The 22,428-nt window shown below is 38.9% G+C and overlaps 2 protein-coding genes across 3 annotated transcripts; one reads left to right on the top strand and one right to left on the bottom strand.

Annotated features, from left to right (window-relative positions):
- Positions 1-111: 111 nt before the first annotated feature.
- prim1 (DNA primase subunit 1) lies at positions 112-8,618 on the bottom strand. 2 transcript variants are annotated; one of them, XM_022739142.1, is made up of 13 exons: positions 8,555-8,618; positions 4,258-4,415; positions 4,039-4,145; positions 3,810-3,883; positions 3,575-3,711; positions 3,238-3,296; positions 2,964-3,073; positions 2,765-2,856; positions 2,510-2,642; positions 2,354-2,423; positions 2,166-2,269; positions 532-630; positions 112-447 (listed from the first exon to the last, which is right to left on the bottom strand). In XM_022739142.1, exons 2-13 carry the CDS (start codon positions 4,309-4,311, stop codon positions 428-430), a joined length of 1,059 nt encoding a protein of 352 aa, XP_022594863.1. In that variant the 5' UTR covers positions 4,312-4,415; positions 8,555-8,618; the 3' UTR covers positions 112-427. The 2 variants fall into 2 exon arrangements, with proteins under 2 accessions (XP_022594863.1, XP_022594862.1); XM_022739141.1 differs by lacking the exon at positions 8,555-8,618 and adding an exon at positions 4,858-5,127.
- Positions 8,619-9,661: 1,043 nt separating this feature from the next.
- Positions 9,662-20,601, top strand: LOC111217327 (rho-related GTP-binding protein Rho6-like). The gene is made up of 5 exons (XM_022739143.1): positions 9,662-9,914; positions 10,522-10,609; positions 15,900-16,009; positions 17,060-17,194; positions 17,382-20,601. The coding sequence occupies exons 1-5, from the start codon at positions 9,795-9,797 to the stop codon at positions 17,625-17,627; spliced, it is 699 nt and encodes a 232-aa protein (XP_022594864.1). The 5' UTR covers positions 9,662-9,794; the 3' UTR covers positions 17,628-20,601.
- Positions 20,602-22,428: the final 1,827 nt, after the last annotated feature.

The raw sequence follows: 22,428 nt of genomic DNA, 5'->3' as shown, positions 1-22,428 counted from the left end.
TATGTAACCCTCTGCTACAATATTAAACTGCCTGCTTCAGATATATACACTTGAGTGGAAAATCTGCAAAACCTCTGTTGTATTCAAAGTAACTGGAATACAAGATTTTCAAAGAGTAGAAATACCAAATTTATTTTCATAAATGACTGTACAGCAGAAGAATGTAACAAGTAGACAAACCATAATAAAATTGGCATTGTATTAGGAAAATCCTACACTAAATAGAGGATTTACTCATGTTTAATTTATTATTACTGAATCCCATAAGAGCATTATCAAACAGATTTGGATGAAATTATTGTTGGTCAAGAAAATGGCAAAATTCCACCACAACATGAAGCCCCCCAGTACATGGCAGTTAGTGATAGCGAGCTATTAAAAGTGCCACTTCAGAAGATGTGTATCACTCTCTGATTGTGGATCCAGTTCAGAATTCTTTCTGGAGATCTGAAGGAAACAAGGATAAAAGAAATTTGATTAGATGAAAGTAATCTCAAAAGTCGGTCTTTATCTAACAAAACTACAACGTACCACTCTTTCTGAGAAGTTCGCCTTTCCATGTGCGAGCCATCCCATCCAGAAACTGATCGAAGTATTTCACATACTTTGCCAGACTGGTTCTTTTGTAATCTGTGAAGAGAAGTAATCTGTGAGCTGAAATATTCAGTTTCTCTGGACCCAAAGTATCAAACTATTGAGAGTGAAATTTTTGACTGAAGTGAAAGATAAAAGTAACCTACTCTTACTTGTAGACTTAACAATACAGGCTCTTTAATAAATTTCTTTTAACTTCTTTTGAGTTGCCTGTTTGGGTCCGTGACATGTTTTGGAGTAAATGTAAAATATAGCATTTTTCATGATGAAAAACACATCAAGCAATGTACAATCAGAACGGAGCAGTTTAGGTTTACCATTTGCAGTGGTTGAAAATGCATATTTGATCGGATGTTACACCACTTTCTGCTTATTATTATTTTTGCCTTTATCAGGGGCTCCAGTAACAAGAATAAAGCTGGCATTGATTTTGTTTACAACCATCATGAATTTTTATTGTGTATATTTGTCTAAATTGTCCAAAGTATGTGTTTTCACTGGTTTACGTCCTCTGATCACCAGAATTTTCTCCCTACTCTGGTTTGGTTTTCCTTTTGTTTCCAACAAATACATTAGACTGCTGTTAATTTCAAATGTGAATTGCTACTGGAAAAATTAAGGTTGACATACAAAGAAAACTTATAAAACAACTGAAGCCAGGCCATTGAGAATGGACATGAGTAAATATTTTTTTTAAAGAATTAAGAATGTGACAAATGAAAGACAATTTTTTTTCTGATTGGCTGTTCCTGCTCTACCACTACTTAGAGGTACACCACGCTATAAGAATAGGTTTCTTGACAAATGTGTCTTGTTCACTTATAGCGGGACTAGCAACTCAGCAATTACTATACTGTGTTATTATAGGAAGAGTAAGCAGATGAGCCCCTCTGCATCCACTCAGTGCCTGCTAGGGATCGACCGATATGGTTTTTTCAGGGCAGATACCAATACCGGTTATCAGTAACCAAGCAGACCGATAACCGATATTTGGAACCGATATGCCAACACAAAACTGCTGCTGTGTAAGGACTCTCACTGTGGCTTCCAGGTGTTTCTATTATTTTGTCCACCCCATTTATATCAGTGAAAGTAGGCTAAATAACAGAGACACCTCTGTATAATGTAATATAGCTCAAAACACTACATCTTCCAAAAATGATAATCAACAACTGTCTAAAACAATTTTAATAAAAACTGAACATTATAACCTTAATGAAGGAGGATTTACTGCAGGACTGTTGTATTAGACTACATTAGTTTTATCTAGATGTTCCGAATAAACTGACAACTGAGTGTATATCAGTAATTATCAGTTGTATGCACAGGCTGCAAAGAGCCTGACTGGAATTGATTGGTTGATTTCAGTGCTGTTCTCAGCTGTGAACTGATTCACCTGACAGCCTAAAGATGCTCTTTAATTTAATAGTTTATCATATATTATCATTATCACCAAATAAGATGGTGATTGCCTTGTGTCAGCCTACTTGTAGCTTTGAGACAAATGCAGAGAAAGGTAAAGCTCTTGTCTGGGATACAGTAAGCCTGAAATTCAGATTTCAGAATTTCACCTCTGATCTTTCGTTTCTCTGCTGCATCCTTCTCGTTTTCCTTCTCCTTTGTGTCTTCTGACTCCTCTTCTGTTCTGGGCCGATCCAGCTCCTCACAGATCATACTAGAAAAAAAAGTTACAACATCAACTCTGACGAGTATCAAACACCTCACACAACAGAGCGCAAGACGTTGAGTCATAACTTACCTGATTGTGGGAACTGCAAAAGGATCAAACGTATCTAATTCTTTGAGGTCCATGGGAACAGAGATGCGTCCTGTCCAGAGTTAAGAGAGAGAGGTCACAGGGAGACTTTAACAGGCATGTATTCACCGCGTGTAATTTCATCAGATCTATGCTCACCTGTTTTGGGGTGGACACTGAAGGGGCTCTTCAGCAAATGGTTCACTCCTTTACTGACGTTCACATCGAGCCGTGGATAACAGTACTGCAGCATGATTTCTTTCTCAAAGTGCTGGCCCTTTTTGGCAGTGGCCTAGAGGAAGAAAGACTGTATCACTGCTTCTGTCTTGTTCATAAGCCCTCTTGTTGTAATGTGTAAAAAGAATTCAAATGTTTTAACACCTGTAATTATGGGGCATTAGCAGAATTACCAACCTGCTTCCTAGTGGCTTGATCTTTGACCAGTTTCCAACGAGTCTCAGGTTTCTTCTCATTTTGGAAACTCTGCTGTAAGTCTTTTCTAACATGTAAGAGCTGAGTTAAGGTCAAGAATTAAAATGCAGTTTTTTTCTCATTAACCACCAGCTCTACTGCATGTGTTCTTGAAATATATATGAAATTGTGAAAAGGATATCTTCAGGGACGAGTGCCAGCACTTTGTCTACAGATTCCTTGCGGCCCAGTATCTCCTGTTCATGCAGTGCGTACTGGGAAAAGTAGCGCTCCACCACTGACAAAGACTCTCTGTTGAAATTACAGGTAGAGACTCTTAAACAGCTAAAGCCACAACATCCAACAGAGGCAATGACCTCAATAACAAACAGTAAAATTGGACACAAACATCAAAACACGACAAATACAGTAACAGCTTCTAACTGACCTTCACAAGAAAACAATCAGATTCTTACCTAATAGAAGGATGAATTGGATCTGTCAGCACTACTTTCTTCACTGTTTCTTCACCACCCTGTAAATCAGCAATGATGTAGTACATTACATCTCAAAAATGAACATACATAAAAGTAATTAAAAGACTGATAAGTCCCAATAGAAGTCAACAATAGTTTAAATTTTTAAGCTACATCCAGTGACTGGTGATTTCTGTCAAAAACATATCTAGTTGGAGGGAAAGAAAATTAATAAATACTCAAATAACATAATGTAAATTAATTACTTTGGTTCATGTCCAGTAATACAATAAATAAATATGTCCTCATCATCTAATGAAAGCTAAAATACTGTTACCTTCACCAGGCTCAGGTATTCTGCAATAGCAGAGCGTGCGGCTACAGAGAGCTTCCTGGCAGCTTCATCACACACCCAGCAATGCACTCCTCTTCTGCCAGAATAAACCCACAGCAGATGCTGGAAACCAAAGTCCTCTGTAATGACACATAAAACAAGTGTTTGATGCTAATTTCTGCCAAAAATCTAAGATGCCGTGAGCAGATGGCTGACACAAAATCAATAACAAACAAACCTCGAAGAGCTCGATCCAGGATATGAATAGCGATGGTCATCAGGGTCCAGCACTTGGAGCAAATGTCTGCAGCACTAAAATTAGAGAGTGTTTTCTCAGTGATGTGACTATCGGATATGGTGAATTACTAGGTTAAAGTGATGTGTAATAGAGTGGTTGTTTACAGTCACTACAGTGTACAGTAAGACACTGACACACTCTACAATCCGCAAAAATAAACCATATTTACCTGCAACAGCTTCTGACATCATCATAATCTGTCATATCGATATCAAACACCAGCTCCTTCTCCAGCGCCTGGAAGGTTCCTGACTTCACTGTGTTGTGTTGATTCGGCTGTGGGTGACAAACAGGTGAAACTTCCTCGATATTCCTGCTCAAACAGGAGAGTAGCTGCAATGACACAGAGTCCTGTTAGAGTGCAAATAATAGGAGCATGCAGTCTTACCCTGTGGCTGTATATTGCTCCAATGTCAATCTTGTAAGGGTTCATCTTCTGCATTTCCTTCTCCAGTTCGTTCTGCGTGGTGAACGACTGGTAGCGGACGTAGATGTCATCTTTGAGTGTGAAGGAGAACTCTCTATTTTGAAAGTAGTTCTTCTGCACTGAGGTTGAAGAAGAAACAACATATTAACCAGGGGCTTCTGGGGCCCCTGGAGGTCTAGGGCCCCTGGGCAATCCAGCAATGGGTGGACAAAATAACAGAAACACCTGCAGCATAATGCAATACAACATCAAGAGCACCACAAACTACATCTTCCAAAAGCACTTCTCTAAAAATGTTACAACAGAAACTGAACATAAAACCCCTCATGAAGGCAGTACGTGTTGACTGACGTATTAGTGTTAGCTAGGTGTACCTAATAAACGGGTAAGTGAGTGCAACATGTTGTCAACAGGAACAATAAAACAACCACAGTTGACACTGTTGAGAGGAAGCATGTAGTTAAGTCACACTCCACACAACATTGTTGAAGAGCTCCAGTCGTTTAGCTTGGTAACATTAATATTTGCTCTTTCCTGCCCTGTCTTATCAATGACACTCACCTCCTCCATAGTTCAGCCAGCGGTAGTACTGGGAGAAGGGGAACAGCCGCCGGTAGTACAGCGGCAGTAAATCTGGCAGACTAGCCGGGTCATAATCTGAGGATGGCATCACCTGGCAGTTAAGTAACGGCTCCGGTACCGGTGTAAAATAATGCTATAGTTAGCAGCAACAACAGCTTCAGTGCGACGTTTTACAGCGCGGGAAAACGCTTGAGCAGCGGACAGAACCAATGAGACAAGGTTCAGACAATGTCGTCACAGAAACGAGTAACTTCCTTTTCAAGGAGGAGATAAAAAAAATCCTTTCCCTGTTAGATCGACGAGAAAGGAATTATAAAGCAAAACTATGAAAAGTGAGCTGAACTAGAATAATTGATCGGCTGTAGACGTCAGAATTATTATATGTCTTTACTCGAAGCTTTACCGAACCTTGTAACATTCGTCCTACAACGAATGAAGCGGCGGAAGTGTCGCCGGGCGAGGAGAGGATCATGGAACATGTAGTCATTTGACTCTTTACTTTATTTAATCAACCAGTGAAATAAATACAACAAATTGATACAAGGAAAATTAATGAATAAGTATCAAAACAAATAAGCAAAAAGGTTTGTGTGTGTAATATTTGTACACTTTAGTGTAAACATTTTTGCCTAACCTAAATTGCATCAATACATGATCATATTTGACATCAAATCAAAATCCAGAAAAACAGTCTTGATTTTGGCTTTATAAACTTCTCCAGATGATTTGGATGGCAGATACAACAGGTGTTCTTGGGTTTCAGTGTCTTTCTTACAAAATGCACATTTAATAGCGCTTCATTTATTAACTGGGCCCCACCAGTCCACATTATAAAAGTGAACGCATAGGTTTTTTATTTCTCAAACTCTTTTAAAGTTTAATTTACAATAAAATAATGGTATATAACCTATTCCATATTAGAAAAGAACAGGAGACATTTGTCAACTTACACTTGAAGAAAACAAATGTATGGAAACATTGTAACATAAAATATAGCCTGAATATGGAGACAAGGAAATGAATAATGACTAATAAAAATATATATAAAATACATCTAAGGGGTTTTGTTTTATAAAAGCTTCATAATAAAAGTAAAATGCAGTGAGTACATTGTTGTGTTAAAAAAATTAATTCCATTTACAATTTAAAAATGATATGCTATAAATTTACGGGATACTATCAAGACTCTAGCTTTGTGTTGTAAACGCAGAGTTCCTGACATCTTATAGTATTTTAAGTATTGGCAACACCAAGGTCTTTACTAAAGATATGTGTTGAGTCAGAGTATTCTGTACTTACTCCTCCAACAAAACATTACTGGACCCTCCCTGTTCATTGTGTTCTGATTTCATGGCTCCTTTTGCACTGCACTGTCTTTTCTACACCTTTAGAGGGCAGTGTTATTTCATGACAATATTTACAGTGTTGCCACACTGACCTCCATTTCAGGAAATTTAAGATAATTGGTTATGAAACACTTGTTCATAGTTGGTTTATGAAGGCAACAGGAAGACCACAAAACGTTCAGCATCGAAGTAAAATTCTGAGAGCAATAGTACAAAAAAGGCACCTCCTTGGTTTTCAGTGGAACAGGGGTAGAGATGCAGGAGCCAGAGAGGCCACACAGGGAGACTTGAGTGCCTTTTTTGTTTCTATTTTGCTAAATTGGTCTAATTTATGCCATTCCCCTTTCTTTCTGTTTGATTTCAAGACAAAAAGGAGCAGCGGTGGTGCCCCTTCTTGCCCCCCAACCTCACCAGTGGCAACATAATGTGGCTTTACTGGTGTATTTTTAGGCGGCCAGTCTGAAACTCCATCTCGCTGAAGTGGCGCTGTTCACACTGAAGGTTGAGAGCTGTGCAGCGTTAAGAGCTCTTATCAGTTATTGTACTTCTGATATAAAATAACACTCACCCTTTGCAGTGTTGAACAGGACATTAAATAGCATTAATTAGCTTTGTCTTATCCATTGTTGTCACTAGAGCCTTTCTCTATAATGTATCTCCCTTCCGTCACTCTGCCTATATTCCACAGTTCAATGGAAATTTGAATTTGATGTAAATGTTAGGACATTTTGCATACAAACCTTTTTTGATGTTGCTATCAGACACTTCCCCTCTTATGCACTCCATTTAATGCATTTATTTTTTCACAATTGTCAGATGGGTAGATGCTGATGACTGCCCTTCAGCACTGCAATTACCCAGCTGTTAGCATACTATGCTACTGTATATGAAATACCTGCACACTAAATTACTAGTAATGAACAAGTTTCTCCTTTGCAGGCTGTTCACTGATGCTGAACTGTGCCATGTTCAACAGCAGTTAACAGACAGGTATTACCAATACATTTCCACTTCATGATTACACTTGTGTTTATGTTAATATTCTTTAATCATATCCTCATTTACATAATGCAAGAGCTCTCAACCACATCATACTTGAATTATGCAAATGAGTTTGCTTCAAGGCATAGGGGATGTGATGGGTTTTTCTTTTTTGGGTCCTTTCTTAGAAATGATTTGAAATGGATTTGGGATTAATGCCCACTCTCTATCTCTCACTGCCAACATTCCCAATGTATGTTAATTATTCTGGTGCATATTAATGCACATTACATACAGTAGCTCCTAAACGAAAGCATTGCTGGCCATTCCTGAACTGTTACACTTGAACTTTCCTGTGGCTCATGCATTTAGACATGGATGCAGATATCACATAACAATATAGCAGATACTTACTACTTACTGCTTGCAAACATCCACACACACGCATGCACGTGCACGCACACACGCACGCACACACACACACACTCACAACACTAAATGTCAGTGGGGCAAGTTAGGTAAAGTGAAGCGTGGGGTGAAAATGCCACTTTCAGCCCTGTGTATGATAAATCTGGGTCAGATAGTCATCAGGTGGCCATGGAGCACATCATCAATAGGTCACCATGTTAGCTATACAGCAGGAGTCATAGTTTGGGGATTATATAAACGTCACTGCATTACCCAAGTGTGCCACCATCTCAGAGTCCTGTCTCCTCTCATCAGGAAAACACTGGCGACACATAGGCCTTCAGTAGAAAACCTCTTGGACACATTCTGCAGCCATGCTGAACATGTGACCAAATACTATATGACTGTGTTTGATGGTGCGGATGTTGATTTAAAATGCCCAAAACATGGAAACCTTTCTAGCCTCTGGTAGTCCTATCATCAGGAATGTCCATTCAGTGTAAAATTATCTTTAGGGCAGTATTTTGACATTGTGACAAATATGCTTAATTACTTTCTCTCTGAGAACTAGATTAAAAGATTGATACCACTCTGTTGTGTCAAAGAGCCCAGTCCCTCTAATTCTCCTATCATGCTAAATGTATCTTCATGATAACAAACAGAAAGACAAGGATTTGTTCATAGTGGGGTAAAGGAAGAGAGGGATAAGTTGTGACAGACTGAGTTATAAACCTACTGTGACTCAGTGTGTGGAAAGTCCAACATAAAGATACAGTAAGTCCTCTAAGAGGAAGAAATTGAACATGAGGGAGTGAAGCATTAAGTGGAAGTAGGTGAGTGGAAGTGTTTGCATCCTATTAGTGTATTGTGTAAGTGTGTGGAGAGGAGGAAATATAGCACAGAGAAATTTCAATGAAGCAAGACAGAAAGACACAGTTTACCTCTATCTGCACCAGGCAGCAGGTGCAATTCATTTCCCCATCCAGAGTTTCACGCTATACATTAATGGCATCAAAGAGTCCTCTGTGACAGTTGAGCAGTTGTTTCCATTTATGTTCGGCACAACACGCCATGCTCCACTTCCTCTCCAAATGGCTGACACACTCTCAAATTCTCTGTTATACCTCAGATTGATGAAGCCATCTGTCATGTATCTGGGGTTGGCAGGCCATGCATGCTGCACGCTACGTGTTGTGTAAACATGTAAATTCACTCATATGTTTCATGTAAAAATAATTGCATGCATTCTCACATGACTGTATCCCACAGTTGGTTGGAAGGATAAACACACTAAAATACACATGAGAAAAACAGTAAGACTACACTTACAAAGCAAATTCTGATCATCTGGATTTCTGTGTCCTGCTTTACAACATTTTCATAGACACTGTCATTTTCAGCCTGTTCATCATCTGAACAAAATGACCTCTGAACTGAGCTATTCCAATAAAACTCCAAAAACAGACGATACTACCAGCACACACAACCAGTTGTGCTATTGACTCAAGTCAGATAACAAATGAGGTACTCTCTGATTACGTCTGGTTTCACTGTGTGTTGCACAAACACAAACTACACACACAAACTGCTGGCGGAAGAGGAATAGCAACGCTAATAACACATAGGCTACATTAATCACATTTTCCTGTGAGGTTGTTGACATATTTTGTATCTGTTTCTGTTTCAGATTTAGGTCTTTAAAAAGAAGACACATCAAGTTTTCCATGAAGAGGATGAGAGGACAAAAATCCCCCCGCAACTTCACTCTAATCCTGATCTGCTTCCATTATCTGTTCTTTAATTTTTGGCTAATTTAGACTGAAAAACTGAATAAATTAAATATGAACGATACAAATACAAATAATACTACTAATAATAATGATACAAAGTTTTTCTTGTTTTCTGGAGGGGACTCCTGATTTAATATTTCTGAAAACGTGGCTACAGCCCTGCAGCTCTGCCCGTCTCCTCTTCCGGCTCGCTCATTGGTTGGCGCGACTATATATAAAGTTCCGCAGTGGCCGCCTCATTGACTGCTGCTGCGCCTCTTCACTCACTCACTGACTGACTGACTGACTGACCGAGCAGGAGGGAGGACGCAGCTGGTTACCAGAGGGACTTATTTCATTACTTCTACTCCTGTTCATTTCTGATAGTCTGCCTGTTTTATTTATTCCCGCCATGAAGGAAAGAAGACTCACTCAGCCTTTTGTAGCGAGGTGTAAACTCGTGCTGGTCGGAGACGTCCAATGCGGGAAAACAGCGATGTTACAAGTGTTGGCAAAGGACTGCTATCCAGAGGTATGAGGTTTCTCTACACAGTTCATGTCTGTAGTTTTTGTTGCATCAACTATTTCGTTCTTTAATACTCCAACAAGGACTTTCAGAGTTTTTAAAACGTTTTCCTACACCATTCAGTATATTGTACCTCTTGGTTTCCAATACTGTTTTAGGTTAGTGTTACTTAATTTAAATTTGTTGATATCCTATTGGTCTTATATACAGTATTTTGACTGAAGATTATTTGACTGTAGGCAATATTTTCACACTAGGGTTTGTAACCTATACAGGTTTACACAGAATACCTAGACTGAGAATAAAGTATGTGCTACTGTATATGTAGGTTAAGATGTTAATATGAATTGATAAATTCTGATTATTGATTTATTCTGTCAGTCACTTAAAAATAATATCGTTCACAAATGTAAATATCTGCTTGACCTTTATTTTTTTTTTTAAATAATTATATCTTACACATTTTGCTGTTGGTCCGACTCAGTAAATCCATCTCTGGTGACTCCTGATGATCATTTGTTTTTCATAGTAAATAATGAGTAAGTTAAGTCATTTTCCATGTGGATTCCACGCTCCTTAAGTCCTAAGTCTTTCTTTAATTTTCCATTTCTAGACTTATGTCCCTACTGTGTTTGAGAACTACACAGCCTGTCTGGAGCTTGAAGACCAGCGAGTCGAGCTCAGCCTCTGGGACACATCAGGTGAGGATGATGCTCTCTTTTTGTTTAACCTGCCCACAGTTGAATAAAACTAAATGTTTGACTCACAGACTGTTTAAAAGCCACTCAATCTGCCATGGTCATTGTCTTGTGTTTGAGCACTGAGTTAAGAAGTCAGTTTCAGTGCTGTATTCAAGTTGATTTGTGTAACTTGTTTACCCTCCCGGTAACACAGCCAGCCTGGAGTCGGGTGGTAACAACTGTAAATGAAGCCCCCCCTCCGTCCATTGTTTTACTCAAAGTGTTGTTGCTGTTTACCCAGGCGTCACTGTTTGTCAGTCCTGTTTTGATGCAGTTAAGCAGCTTTTCACTAGTGTGAAATCTGGTGAGAGAAAAGTGGTGCTGGCAATGAATGACAGGAGCAACAAACCCTGCGTGGATTACTCACAGGACAACTGAGGCCCAAAATTGACAGTTTTACATGTGAATCCTTCAAACCCTTCAAAACCAAAGACAAATGGGGACCCCGGCTTGATAGAGATAACCAAGCTATTACTTGGAAGATCGCTAAGGGAATAGATTTAATAAATGCGAAGTGGTAATTCAAAACCTAACACTAGGTTTAGAGTCGCCCCTTTATTATATTGGGGCCTTAAGGTATATATTAACAGCAACGTCTTAGTTACGACTTTTTTTCATCTGAAACTTGTGTGGCACTCCAGTCTGATCTGAGAATGAAATATTACAGTATTACTGGTGATTTGAACCATTTGTATTACTGTTAGTTCAACTAGAGCTGTAATTAATGATTCATTCATCATCAATTGATCTGACAACTAACTTCTCAAACTACTGATTAATAATTATGTCTATAAAATGTCATAAAATTGTGAAAAATACCTATTATAATTTGCTAAAGCCTCAGGTATTGTCTTCTGATTCCTCGTTCAAACCAACTGTCCAAGACCCAAAGATATTCAGTTTGTGATGTGGAGAAAAGCAGCATATCCTCACATTTGAGACGCTGGTCTTGAAAAATGAGGAGTGATTGTTGCTGGTTAACGTTTGGCCAGTGCACTAATGTATTCAAAATTATTGTTAATTTTGATATTTGTTAATTTGGTACAAACAGATCAGGGAGCTAACCTATTGAATGGGTAAACAATTTTTACAATCAGTAAAACAGCTGCAGGGATGATGTTGACCTGATGCTCCTGACCTTTGACCTCGATGAGGAAGAGAAGTTATCAAAAACAAACAAAAAAAAAAGTCATACAGTTGTATTTTTAAAAAAACAACAGTTGTAACAAAGATATAAACAAAAGTTTAGCTTTATCATAAATACAAACTAGTGCTGAAATATTTAGATGATTAATCATTTGATTAATCTTTCAAGCAGCAAAAATGCCAGGAATTTGCCGGTTCCAGCTTCTTTAAATGTGACGATTTGATGCTTTTCTCAATTTTATTTGATTGTAAACTGAATATCTCTGAGTTGGACTGTTGGTTGAACAAAACAAAACATCCGAAGACTTCATCTTGACATCTGGGAAACTAAAGATAGATATTGTTCACAATTTTCAAACATTTTATAGACAAAATGATTAATCAAGAGAACAACATGCAGATTAATCAATAAAGACAAGAATCTTTAGTTACTTAGAGTTAAGAAATACATGAGTGTCTCTCCTTCATTTGGATTTTGGATCCAAAATGTCTAAGATATTTGTGACCGTTTTACGTTGCTGTCTTGAAAATGTGTTTTGAGCTGCATGGATAGGTTAACAGCAGGGGCCTACTGCCATAATGACCTTAAACATAAAGAGAAATTATGTAAATTGGATCAATAGGAAAACCATCCTCAGCAGTATAGATTTCTTTCATAACAGCACTAGCTGAAGCATTGTGCTCAGCGGAAGTTGAGCAGTGCCAGTTGGCCTGCAGAGGGGTTGTTTCACAGGGGAGAGGGGGATGCCTCGTCCATGCAGGGGGTGGAAGTCTGTACGAGTGTGGGCAGGCATGTGTGTTTGTGTGTGTGTGTGTGTCCTGTCTTACTATGTGTGTAACTGTGTGTGTACGCCGTACAGTCACTGTGAACAGAAGGCGCAAGTGAGGGATACTGAGAGAAAAGATATGCATGACCTCCTCACTGCCTTATGGTGTGTGCTGCCTAAAAAAAAAGGTCTTATGTAACTGAAGCCAGCGCTGAACTAATGTAGGTTTGTCTGTTTATCTCCCACGGAGTAAAAACTTTCTGGACAGTCACCCTTTCCAGAGGAAAAATTGCATAAGACCTATTTACATTTGCAATACACACACACACACACACACACACACACACACACACACACACACACACACACACACACACACACACACACATACACACATAGAGAGATCCTATCACTCTTTATTTTTCTCTTTCATCCTCTATTTATTTCCTTTATTTATAACATTGCTCCCGGCGTCCTACTCTGTTAAAAAATGGTCTAGGACTGCAACTAATGAGTATCTTCATAATTGATTTATCTGCTAATCTATTCTCTCCTCTCAGCCTAAATTGACATACTTGAATTGCTTGTTGTAACCCAAACACAAAACCAAAAGATATTTCATTCATGACAAATAGAAGAAGAAAATCCTCATGTTTGAAAAGCTAGAAACACAGAACATTTGGCATTTTTACTTGGAAAATGACTGACACGATTAGTTAGTTATCAAAATAGTTGCTGACTCGTTTTCTTTCAAGCGACTAATCAATTAATTGGCTCTTATATGATCTTATATTATCTTTTAGCATTGGAGAACAGAAGAGAAAAGGTTAAGTCTAACCTCAGTTCCTCAATTCCAAAGCTGAAATGATGAGTCATTTGAAAGAAAATTCATCAACAATTTCATGATCAATAAATCTGTTAAATAAAAGGAAAAAAAGTGAAAACTGACCTTGTTTAAGCTTCTCAAATGTGACGATTTTCTGCTTCTTTTTGCCGTAGATATTAAGTTCATTATGGTTGAACAATACAAGCAATTCAAAAGTCTCTCTGGAATTTTCATTATCTGACATTTTATATACCAAACAATAAATAAATGAATATTAGATTATCAGCAGATTAACTGATAAAGGAAATAACTGTTAGTTGAAGCCTAAGAAGCATAGATTTCAGTTTATGTTGCATGTTTCATGATGGACTGACATGGACTGTTTGATCTTTCTTTAGATGTATGAGGAAGAGTCCAACTCCTTCCATTTGCTTTCTTTCTTTGACAGAAGAGAAGACAGCTTCAGTACATCAGCTAATGTTTGCTTAATTTAAAAGGCTGGTTGCATGTGAATGTGTGTGTGTGTGTGTGTGTTTGCTTTGTGTGTTTGTGTGTCCAGGCAGGGGGGCGCTAAAGTGTGGGAGTTGGTAGGTGCTCGAAGTTGTGTCCTCTTTAAAATCGCTATGCTTACGCTTTCTCCATCCTTACATCACCCTGGATAGTTATGTGATGGGCGCTTTGATTCCCTCTAAAAAAAATGTTATTGATAGACTGTAGTTGTATAAGTTGTCCTACTTTGCAGCATGAAGACGAAGATTCAGGAAGACTGAGTAAACCAGAAGAGCCTTTTGAACAACTGTGCTTTTTAATGGTAATATTACAGTAAAGGAAAAGTATTCCTAAATGTCTCAGGAGATTAATCAAGACAACATGATTGTTAGTTAATTTGAAGCATATTCGAAGTATCTATTCCCAGTGTAATTATATCCTCTTATTTTTGCAAGGAAAAGCTTCTGATGCACATTTGGCCCCAAGGACAGGAGTAGGAAATTAAATCTTAGTGTTGGTGTGTGGGGAGTGATTAGGTGGCAGAGCGAGGACAATAGAGAGCAGACATCCTGTCAGTCTGTTTTTAGCACAGGAGCCTTCCTGAGAGTTAAAAAAAAACTTCTACATATTGTAAAGATGTGCTGTTTATGGCAATGGAAGCAGAATAAGTTTCCTTCACACCATAATTCACATCGTCATAACTCAGGTGACATTTTTATGTGTAACTATCAGGGAAGCCTCTCTGAGTGCGGTGATGAATAGTGATGATCGTCTACATGTTATCATAGTTTAATAGTTCCTGTGTAGTGTAAGTGGTGGCTGAAAATGATGCCCACAGCAACATTAACGAGTGTGCTTTGCTCTAGTCTAATTAGTGTGACTCCTGCACAGAATCCATCTGTGCAATTGCAACTAAATATGGGTGATTGTATAAAATTTGATGGCATACAGAAAGAAAATGTCATTTTAATTGACTATAACTGGTTTACTTCAAACTTTGCACAATTCATCCTTGTACAGTGCTGTGATATTCGCAACACAATTTGACCAGAAATCATGGCTGTCATAAGCCAATTAGCATTCATTTGAAATGGTTAGAACTGTTATATGAGTGCAAAATGTTGAGGACATATGCAGCTGTGGGTTTTAGAATATGGTATAAGGTTTGGGAGTGATTGGCCACCAGGAGGTGTGATTGCAATCAATTCAAGCATTTGACTTTTAAAACACAATCATTTTCTCCGTTTCATTTTTGTTAATATAACATATTAACAACTTTTATTTTGTTAATATAACTTATTAACAAGGTTTTATTTTGTGAACTAACCTTTAAAGGAAGTTAGCTGAGCTTAACAAAAAGACACCCAAAAAACACCAGATTGTCGTTACAGATTTTGTTACCATAGGACAGAGTCAGGCTAGCTGTTTCCCCGTTTCCAGTCTTTGTGCTTTGTTGCTGGCTGTCAATCTTCTCATGTAACTGTTGCCGGAAAGCAAATGAGTATTTTTTGCATTATATGTATACAGAACACGTATTGATAGAGAGACTTAATTTAACAGACATAGTTTAAAATTGCTTAATTTTGCTCAGACATAGTCATAATTTCCCTTTCTCAGGACACCAGGTAGTTTTTTTACTCGTTCAAAAGTTTGGTAAATAAAGTTTGATATTGACTAATAATGGAAAGATGTGAACTGCCTGTGACTCACTGAGTTAGTTTACTTTCCTGGAAAAAATCCTCTCAGTGGGAGGGTGACAAGCTTGGTTAAATTATTTGCTCTCTTATCAGTTTGGCAGAGGTTTATTAATCTGTGTTTGTACTGTGTGAATGTGAGGAGGACGATTGTGAAAGAACATTATAATAGTGTCATCTGGACTGAGAAGGTAGAAAGAGACACTTTGTTTCTATTTCTGCTTTCTGACAGCCGGAAAATAAAAAAGGTTTTCATTTTCAAAGATGTTATTTCAAGTTGAGCTTCTTCAACAACATGTTCATACTCTGTGTCTGTTCTGTCCTTTCAGGTTCTCCCTACTACGACAACGTCAGGCCGCTCTGCTACAGCGACTCAGATGCAGTGCTCTTGTGCTTTGACATCAGCCGACCAGACACAGTGGACAGTGCACTGAAGAAGGTACGGACAGCTGCAATGTTGAACATGACAGGATGACGACACCACAGTGTTACTGCTAATATTAAGTCATATGAATCTTAAAACACTCGTTTTGTGTGAAAACAATTTGAGTCCACATTAGTGTTTCCGGGTTGTTCTTGTGGAGAGCTGTCCACAGTGAAACAACATGAATGTAGTTAAATCTCATCCTTCTCACCCACTTTGGCAAACGCCAACACAGCCAACATCTGGTAAGAAGTGGGGCAGGCAGCTGGCTGATAAAATCATTATTTCATAGTGGAGACGTCTGACAAAATCAGTCAATTAATACTGTTTAAGGACTTTATCAACATTTAAAATATGATTACAGAAAAAGCCTGGTGCACCTCCGTTCAGTCTCCTCCTGCTCTCTGTACCCACCTGTCCTGTGTTTTGATGCAGCTAAATTCACAGTATGGCTCTTCTCATTTACATTTTTTTCTGTTTCTGTTGGTAGAGAGCTGAATGAGTGTGAAATAGAGATTAAATCCCAACCGATGAAAACATGTCAACATACAACATGTATGTTTGTTAACCAGCAGTCATTCTGAGGCTGCTGTGTTGCAGTGATGAAATTCTTCTTTTATTATTGTGATGCTGTCTGACACAATCAACACAAGTCCAGGTTAATGACAGCAGCTCTGCTAAAATGAACAATCAAGGTGAAAGTTAGGGGCAACTCAAAGTTGTCTTCTTTGCTGCCACTCAGCTTCGACCCTCACTGGGCTGGCTTATGTCATTGTTTAGTAAAAACCGTGTTTACAGGATACACACTGAAATAAGGTGGTGTTTTCAGATTTACACACTCTGGAGGCCATTTTGGAAAATCTCCACTTTGGGTGGAGAAAAATTATGTTTTCATCTGGACAGAGGACAAGAAAAAGTGTTTACAAATTTAACCAGCTTAATGTGTATACTTACTCAAGCCGGTCGCCTCCTTTATCAATAATGTGTGCTGCCCCATTTTCACTTTCTATATGTTACAATTTCAAGTAAGAGTCCGGTGACACCTCTGTTTAATTTTCTTTGCAGTGGAAAGCAGAGATCCAGGATTTCTGCCCCAGCACACGGATCCTGTTAATAGGCTGTAAGACAGACCTGCGCACGGACGTGTGCACGCGCATTGAGCTGTCCAATCAGAAACAAAGTCCCATCTCCCATGAGCAGGTTTGTTCCAGGACATGACTACTGTTTCCTCCTTTGAGTGTGTATGCAGGTTTTGTCTGTTGTCTAGACATTCATGAATTTCCCCTAAAGGGATAAATAAAGTATCTATCCATCTATCTAGACTGGATACTGGGATATCTACTCTGGCTCAGTTTTACATACATATATTTTCCCCCTGACATTGTAGGGTTCGTCCATGGCCAAGCAGCTTGGAGCAGAGGCTTACTTGGAGTGCTCAGCCTTCACATCAGAGAAGAGCATCCACAGTGTTTTCCGTACCGCAGCGCTGGCCTGCATGAACAAACTCCAGCCTGCCAATAAACCCAGCCCCGTCCGCCGCCTCTCCAAGAGGCTCCTCAACCTGCCCAGCAAGACAGAACTCCTCTCCTCCACCTTCAGCAAGGACAAGTCCAAGAGCTGCTCCATCATGTGAATACTACTGGGATCATGCTGGAAAAAAGAAAGCAAGGACAAGTGAACTATACTGTAGCCTGTTCAGCAAGGGTGCACGGTGTGCAAGGGAGAGAGAGCAACGATGTGGATATGTAGAAAGTCCCTCTCTCTCTCTCTCTCTCTCTCTCTCTCTCTCTCTCTCTCTCGCTCTCCTTTGCAGCCCAAACTCCCTCAGCCACTTCAAAAAGATCACTACCCTCTCTATATTCAACTCTGACACTGAACTTTTGATCATGACCTGTCACCAGCACTCAGCGCAGAGACAGAGTGAAAAATGTTTGATGTTGAAAATATTTCAGATCAATTAAACTGTCCTGTACAAAGAGAGCATAACAGCCACTTTAAGGTGCAGACCTGTTTTGCTCTCACATAAAGGCTGCTGTAATAGAGTCAGCTTAAATAAGGTCAGTGCCTCCTCTTTTCTAAGTGGAAAGTGGTTGAAAACACTGCATATGACTGCATTACTCTGATGAGACCCATTTGAAATTCTATAGCAGTGCCCTTACCCATCCATCTCTTGATTTGAATGTCCCTTTAAGGTCACGATATGGGCTGAGTGACGGGATGAAATGTAAAACTTGACAGTGCAGGAGGCAGTGTGTACAGCTTAGGGAATTTAAAACAGTGGTCCTTGAGGAAATTACCCACCCACCCCCCCACCCCCCGACCCCTCACATTATTTCGTTGGGGAATTAAAGCTGACAGTGGAGAAAACGGGGAGAGAAGGGTGGGACTTGGCAAGCAAGCAGAGTATTAATTTGTAAAGGCGGTGGGAGGATGAGCTCAGAGCACATCTGAAGGAGCGCAATGTGACTCAGCACTCACATGAGCCACAGAACAGTTTCGGGTGGACACGCTGTGACAAAAACAAACACAAAATCTGGGCCATGTAAAGACTGTCTGAACATGTTTTTGTCAGATCCCCTTTCATTACCCATCACCACAGCAGTCTTAATTGTTCAGTGTTATTAACCATAAGCCTTGATTTTTGTGATGTTACATGATGCATCATCTCACTGTTCCCTGCTACTTCAGCTGCTTAATGGTCCACTTTTGAATACATCTTCCAGCAGAAAAATGAAACCATTCTCTCTTAGATAAAACTAAGATTTCTTTTTATACAAGCCAAATTGGATGGATTCATTTTAATATATCAAAAAAGTTGTTTTTGAATCGTCTGCCTCATGGTTATTTGAATATTCCTCAATGGCAATGTCTCACATGGGCTTTCTCACCATGCCTCAGCCAGCTCCAGGTGCTGGGTTAAAAGAGGACTCCACTGATTTAGGATTGCACTCGTTGTCTTAATTGTCAGACTCATAATGGACAATTAAAATAAAAGGGTATAAATCATATCTGTAATATCACTACATGTCCCTGAGATGATGGGGTGTGGGGTTAAATTGAATCACAGGCTGGTCCTGTCTGGAGAAATTGTTTTTTCGCTCCACCTTCTATCCTTTTTTTTCCTTCTCCTTTGCTTTAAAAATATTTTGACTTTATTTTTCAACTTCCCTGCAAAGTGTTCTTGACATTTTTCACTTAGCTTTTTCTGGATGTTTCTTCTGGCTTGTGGCTGTCTGCGGTGTTTTTGTAGCTATTGATGTTGTTCTTGTATTTACTTGAGTCCTCTGGCATTAGCAGCTGTTGACAGCTCAGCTAATGGAGGACTTGATGATTTGTAGTTCTGCACCGAGAAGCCCGGACTTCTCTGGATGTACAGAACACTGGAATTTAACATGTTGCCTAGCAACAGTGTGAGCAGGACTCCTGTCTCCCAGAGAGAAGGAGGGATGGTTCTCTGAGAGGGCGCCTCACCTTTTATTTGTAGCATCAGACAGAAGCCACAGCGATGATGATGGCTGGACATTTCAGGGAGCAGTGACCTGTTAAAGATCTCTACATGGTTTTAAAGACCCTGCGCTGGTGGCAACTAGGAGTGGGTTGTTGGAAACAGCATACCATCTAAAACGTGTTTCTGCGGCTCTGCTGCAGTCATTTCACTTGTCCTGTCTAGAGTATTGTGCTATCCCAAATAAGAATAACACAACATGCATTTTACATTTAAGGGTTTCTGCAGGGTTTCAGACTTTTTAATACCACATAAAATAAAATTTAATGCCTGTTTCATACTGTCCAAAGTATGAAGGTGTGATGGAAAGCAAAATGGAAGATATGGACTAGAATTATTTATTATTATATCACATTTTTCAGAACATCCCAGCAGCAGGTCTATATAACAATAATTCCTTGTGATAGAATTAATAAAATCAATGTGGTCTGTGACCTGTTAAGCAACAGAAAATAATTTGATGGATTTATTAATGAAAATGATTAATTTGTGTAAGTTGTTGTTGAAATCTCTTCTTGTTGTTTGAGCTGATGATCTTCCTAGCTACTGTAGCTATAGCAGAGACAGTGTTTGGTAGAGGGCTGATGGTGCTGACTGAAACTCCACAAAAAAATGATTTAACAGCCTCACGCAGCCCAATCCACTGTCATAACAATCCCATTTTTAGTTTCTGGGTGTGTAATGTCTCTTGAGAATGCAGTCACATACAGTAACATTTTAGAACAAACATTACTGCCTACAGCAGCCAAGAGACAAGAGTTCAGATTTTTTTTCATTATATTTAAGGCTTTTAATACCTTGTAACGACTTTTTTTGGATATTAAAGTCAGTGCTTTTTAAGACTCTGCAAGGCCTTCAGATAAACCTGCATTTCACAGTTTCTCTCTTGTTCGGTTTTGGCAGACAGACTTGTTTTGTTGTACATATCCTTCCTCTTAAAACTGTTTATAAGAAATCCCTCAAAGGAATGTTACTGAAGCAAAACAAAATGTTTGTGTCAAGTTGCCAATTATGGCTTAAATTATTGATTGAATTCTGTATTTGTTATTGTCATATGCTATTTTCATCTTTGAATCTTTATTTAAATAAATGTCTGAAGTTTATTTATAAGTCAGTGTTTTTTCTGTGTTTAACTAATTATAATTAAATGGAGAAATGCCAAAAGAACTGTAAATACAAATAGTATAAATGCATATAATAAATGCATATACAAGCATTATATATTGCACACTTTTCACGTAAGATATAAAAAAGAGTTTTTTTTTGTTTCTCTTCCATCATGTCAAAGAACGCCAGATTGCACGTCTCAGTTTCAGGAGCTATATCAAATTAGAACAAATGATTATTTGGGTAATTTAGTCAAATTCAAGGCTCCTTGAGAGAAACAAAGATAGCTTGGCAGCACATTGTTTATTTTGTCTTAAGAAAGAATGATAATATGAACTCGTTCCCAGGCCATGGGCACAGTACTTCACTTCACACTCCAAGATACAGATAATACATTACTGTATGTCTGACTGAGAGGCCGACTGATTTACCCTAATTCCTGAGGGTTAAAACTGTAGCTCTCCAAAATAAAATGAAGCTGTTTTAGCTCATTGTTTGTGTTTGTTTGTATTTCTGGAAATCAAACTGAACTTTTGTTGTTGAGTCCTAAGGACTGTGTGGCCCACAATTATACAGCAGCTTCACAATATAGTGTCTGCACAGCAAAACCACAGTCCAATTCCACATGCATACATCATGTTACATACATGATTTGTTTTGAAACCTTTCTATTGTTTTTTCTGTTTCTAAGGGATTTGTTGTTGGATTTTACCATGAAGTCCTCGTCTTGCACAGCATCATAATTCCTTCACTGAGTTATGGTCAAAGTAATTACTGGGTAGCTTCAAACTACATTTAGTTCTACATTTAGTAAATCACAGTAACAGAGCTTAAATGCATTGACCTGCTAAGACTTAAATGTGTTACATTACTAACTCTGAAAATAGGATTTTGACTGACTGCACATCACAAGCTGAAACATGACCTCCAAAATGTATATAACCAACCATCCTCCCTGACCTCCATTATTATATTTGCTTAGTCTTTCACTTGACTGATACAGTCTCTTATCGGAAACTCCCTGGCTACGTCCTGCTGTCACACTCTGCCCACTGATGATACGATGTGGATGAAGTGGCTGAATGTTTGCAATTCCTGAACTATCACACACAGGATACAGCAGAGACTCATGACCTCCTTATCCCTCACCTTTGTACAATAGGAGAGGAGGAAATTGTGAGAATATACTCTGCATCCCTGCTCTTGTCAAATCCAACATTGATTTTCTGCAGCTGGAATTGTAGTAGTTCTTTGATCGTCTTTTGGATAAACTGGGCTGCCAGCCCGTGTGTCTACGGCGCTTATCTTTTTCTGCAGTTTCTCTGTCTCCCTGTCTCTCTCACACAGATAAATGCACACATACACACATTTATCAGAAACTGGCCCATGTACATTACATGTCTCTGCAAATCAAATCAGATAAAGCTGTGATGAAGGCACATTGAGCCTGTCATCTATGGCAGCTTGCTCCAAGGCATGATTACACTGCACATGGTGGATGTGGAACCCAGGCCCTGCCATCGTCCTTTGACACAGACTGCACCTTTCTGGATGAAAGCCCTTTTCTGCTGGTTTTGCGCTGGACTATGTTTAAAGGGATAATTCCACATTTTTGAAATACATGTATTAGCTTTCTTGAAAAAAGTTAGATGAGAATATTAAACCTGTCAGTATGGTAAATATGAAGTTACAGCCAGTCGCTGGTTAGCTTATCTTAGCATAAAGAAAAAATATTCTTAGGCAGGAGCAGAGCTTGGCTTGCTATTTCCCCCTGTTTCCAGTCTTTATGCTCAGTCTGTGATACTGCGCAGCTCATGAGCCT

This window comes from Seriola dumerili, unplaced genomic scaffold (assembly GCF_002260705.1).
Source record: "Seriola dumerili isolate Sdu_G_001 unplaced genomic scaffold, Sdu_1.0 BDQW01000043.1, whole genome shotgun sequence".
NCBI lineage: Eukaryota > Metazoa > Chordata > Actinopteri > Carangiformes > Carangidae > Seriola > Seriola dumerili.
Note: the sequence above shows the minus strand (reverse complement) of the source record. Positions and strands in the feature narration are given on the sequence as shown.

Excerpts from the sequence above, each read along its gene's own strand:
- prim1 (XM_022739141.1), bottom strand. The coding sequence starts at position 4,966 with ATGCCATCCTCAGATTATGACCCGGCTAGTCTGCCAGATTTACTGCCG. Across the intron at positions 4,416-4,857 it reads CTGGCTGAACTATGGAGGAG|TGCAGAAGAACTACTTTCAA; the intron begins GTGAGTGTCATT and ends CTTCAACCTCAG. Across the intron at positions 2,857-2,963 it reads GCTGGCACTCGTCCCTGAAG|ATGTTAGAAAAGACTTACAG; the intron begins ATATCCTTTTCA and ends CTCAGCTCTTAC.
- LOC111217327 (XM_022739143.1), top strand. The coding sequence starts at position 9,795 with ATGAAGGAAAGAAGACTCACTCAGCCTTTTGTAGCGAGGTGTAAACTC. Across the intron at positions 10,610-15,899 it reads CAGCCTCTGGGACACATCAG|GTTCTCCCTACTACGACAAC; the intron begins GTGAGGATGATG and ends CTGTCCTTTCAG. Across the intron at positions 16,010-17,059 it reads TGGACAGTGCACTGAAGAAG|TGGAAAGCAGAGATCCAGGA; the intron begins GTACGGACAGCT and ends TTTTCTTTGCAG.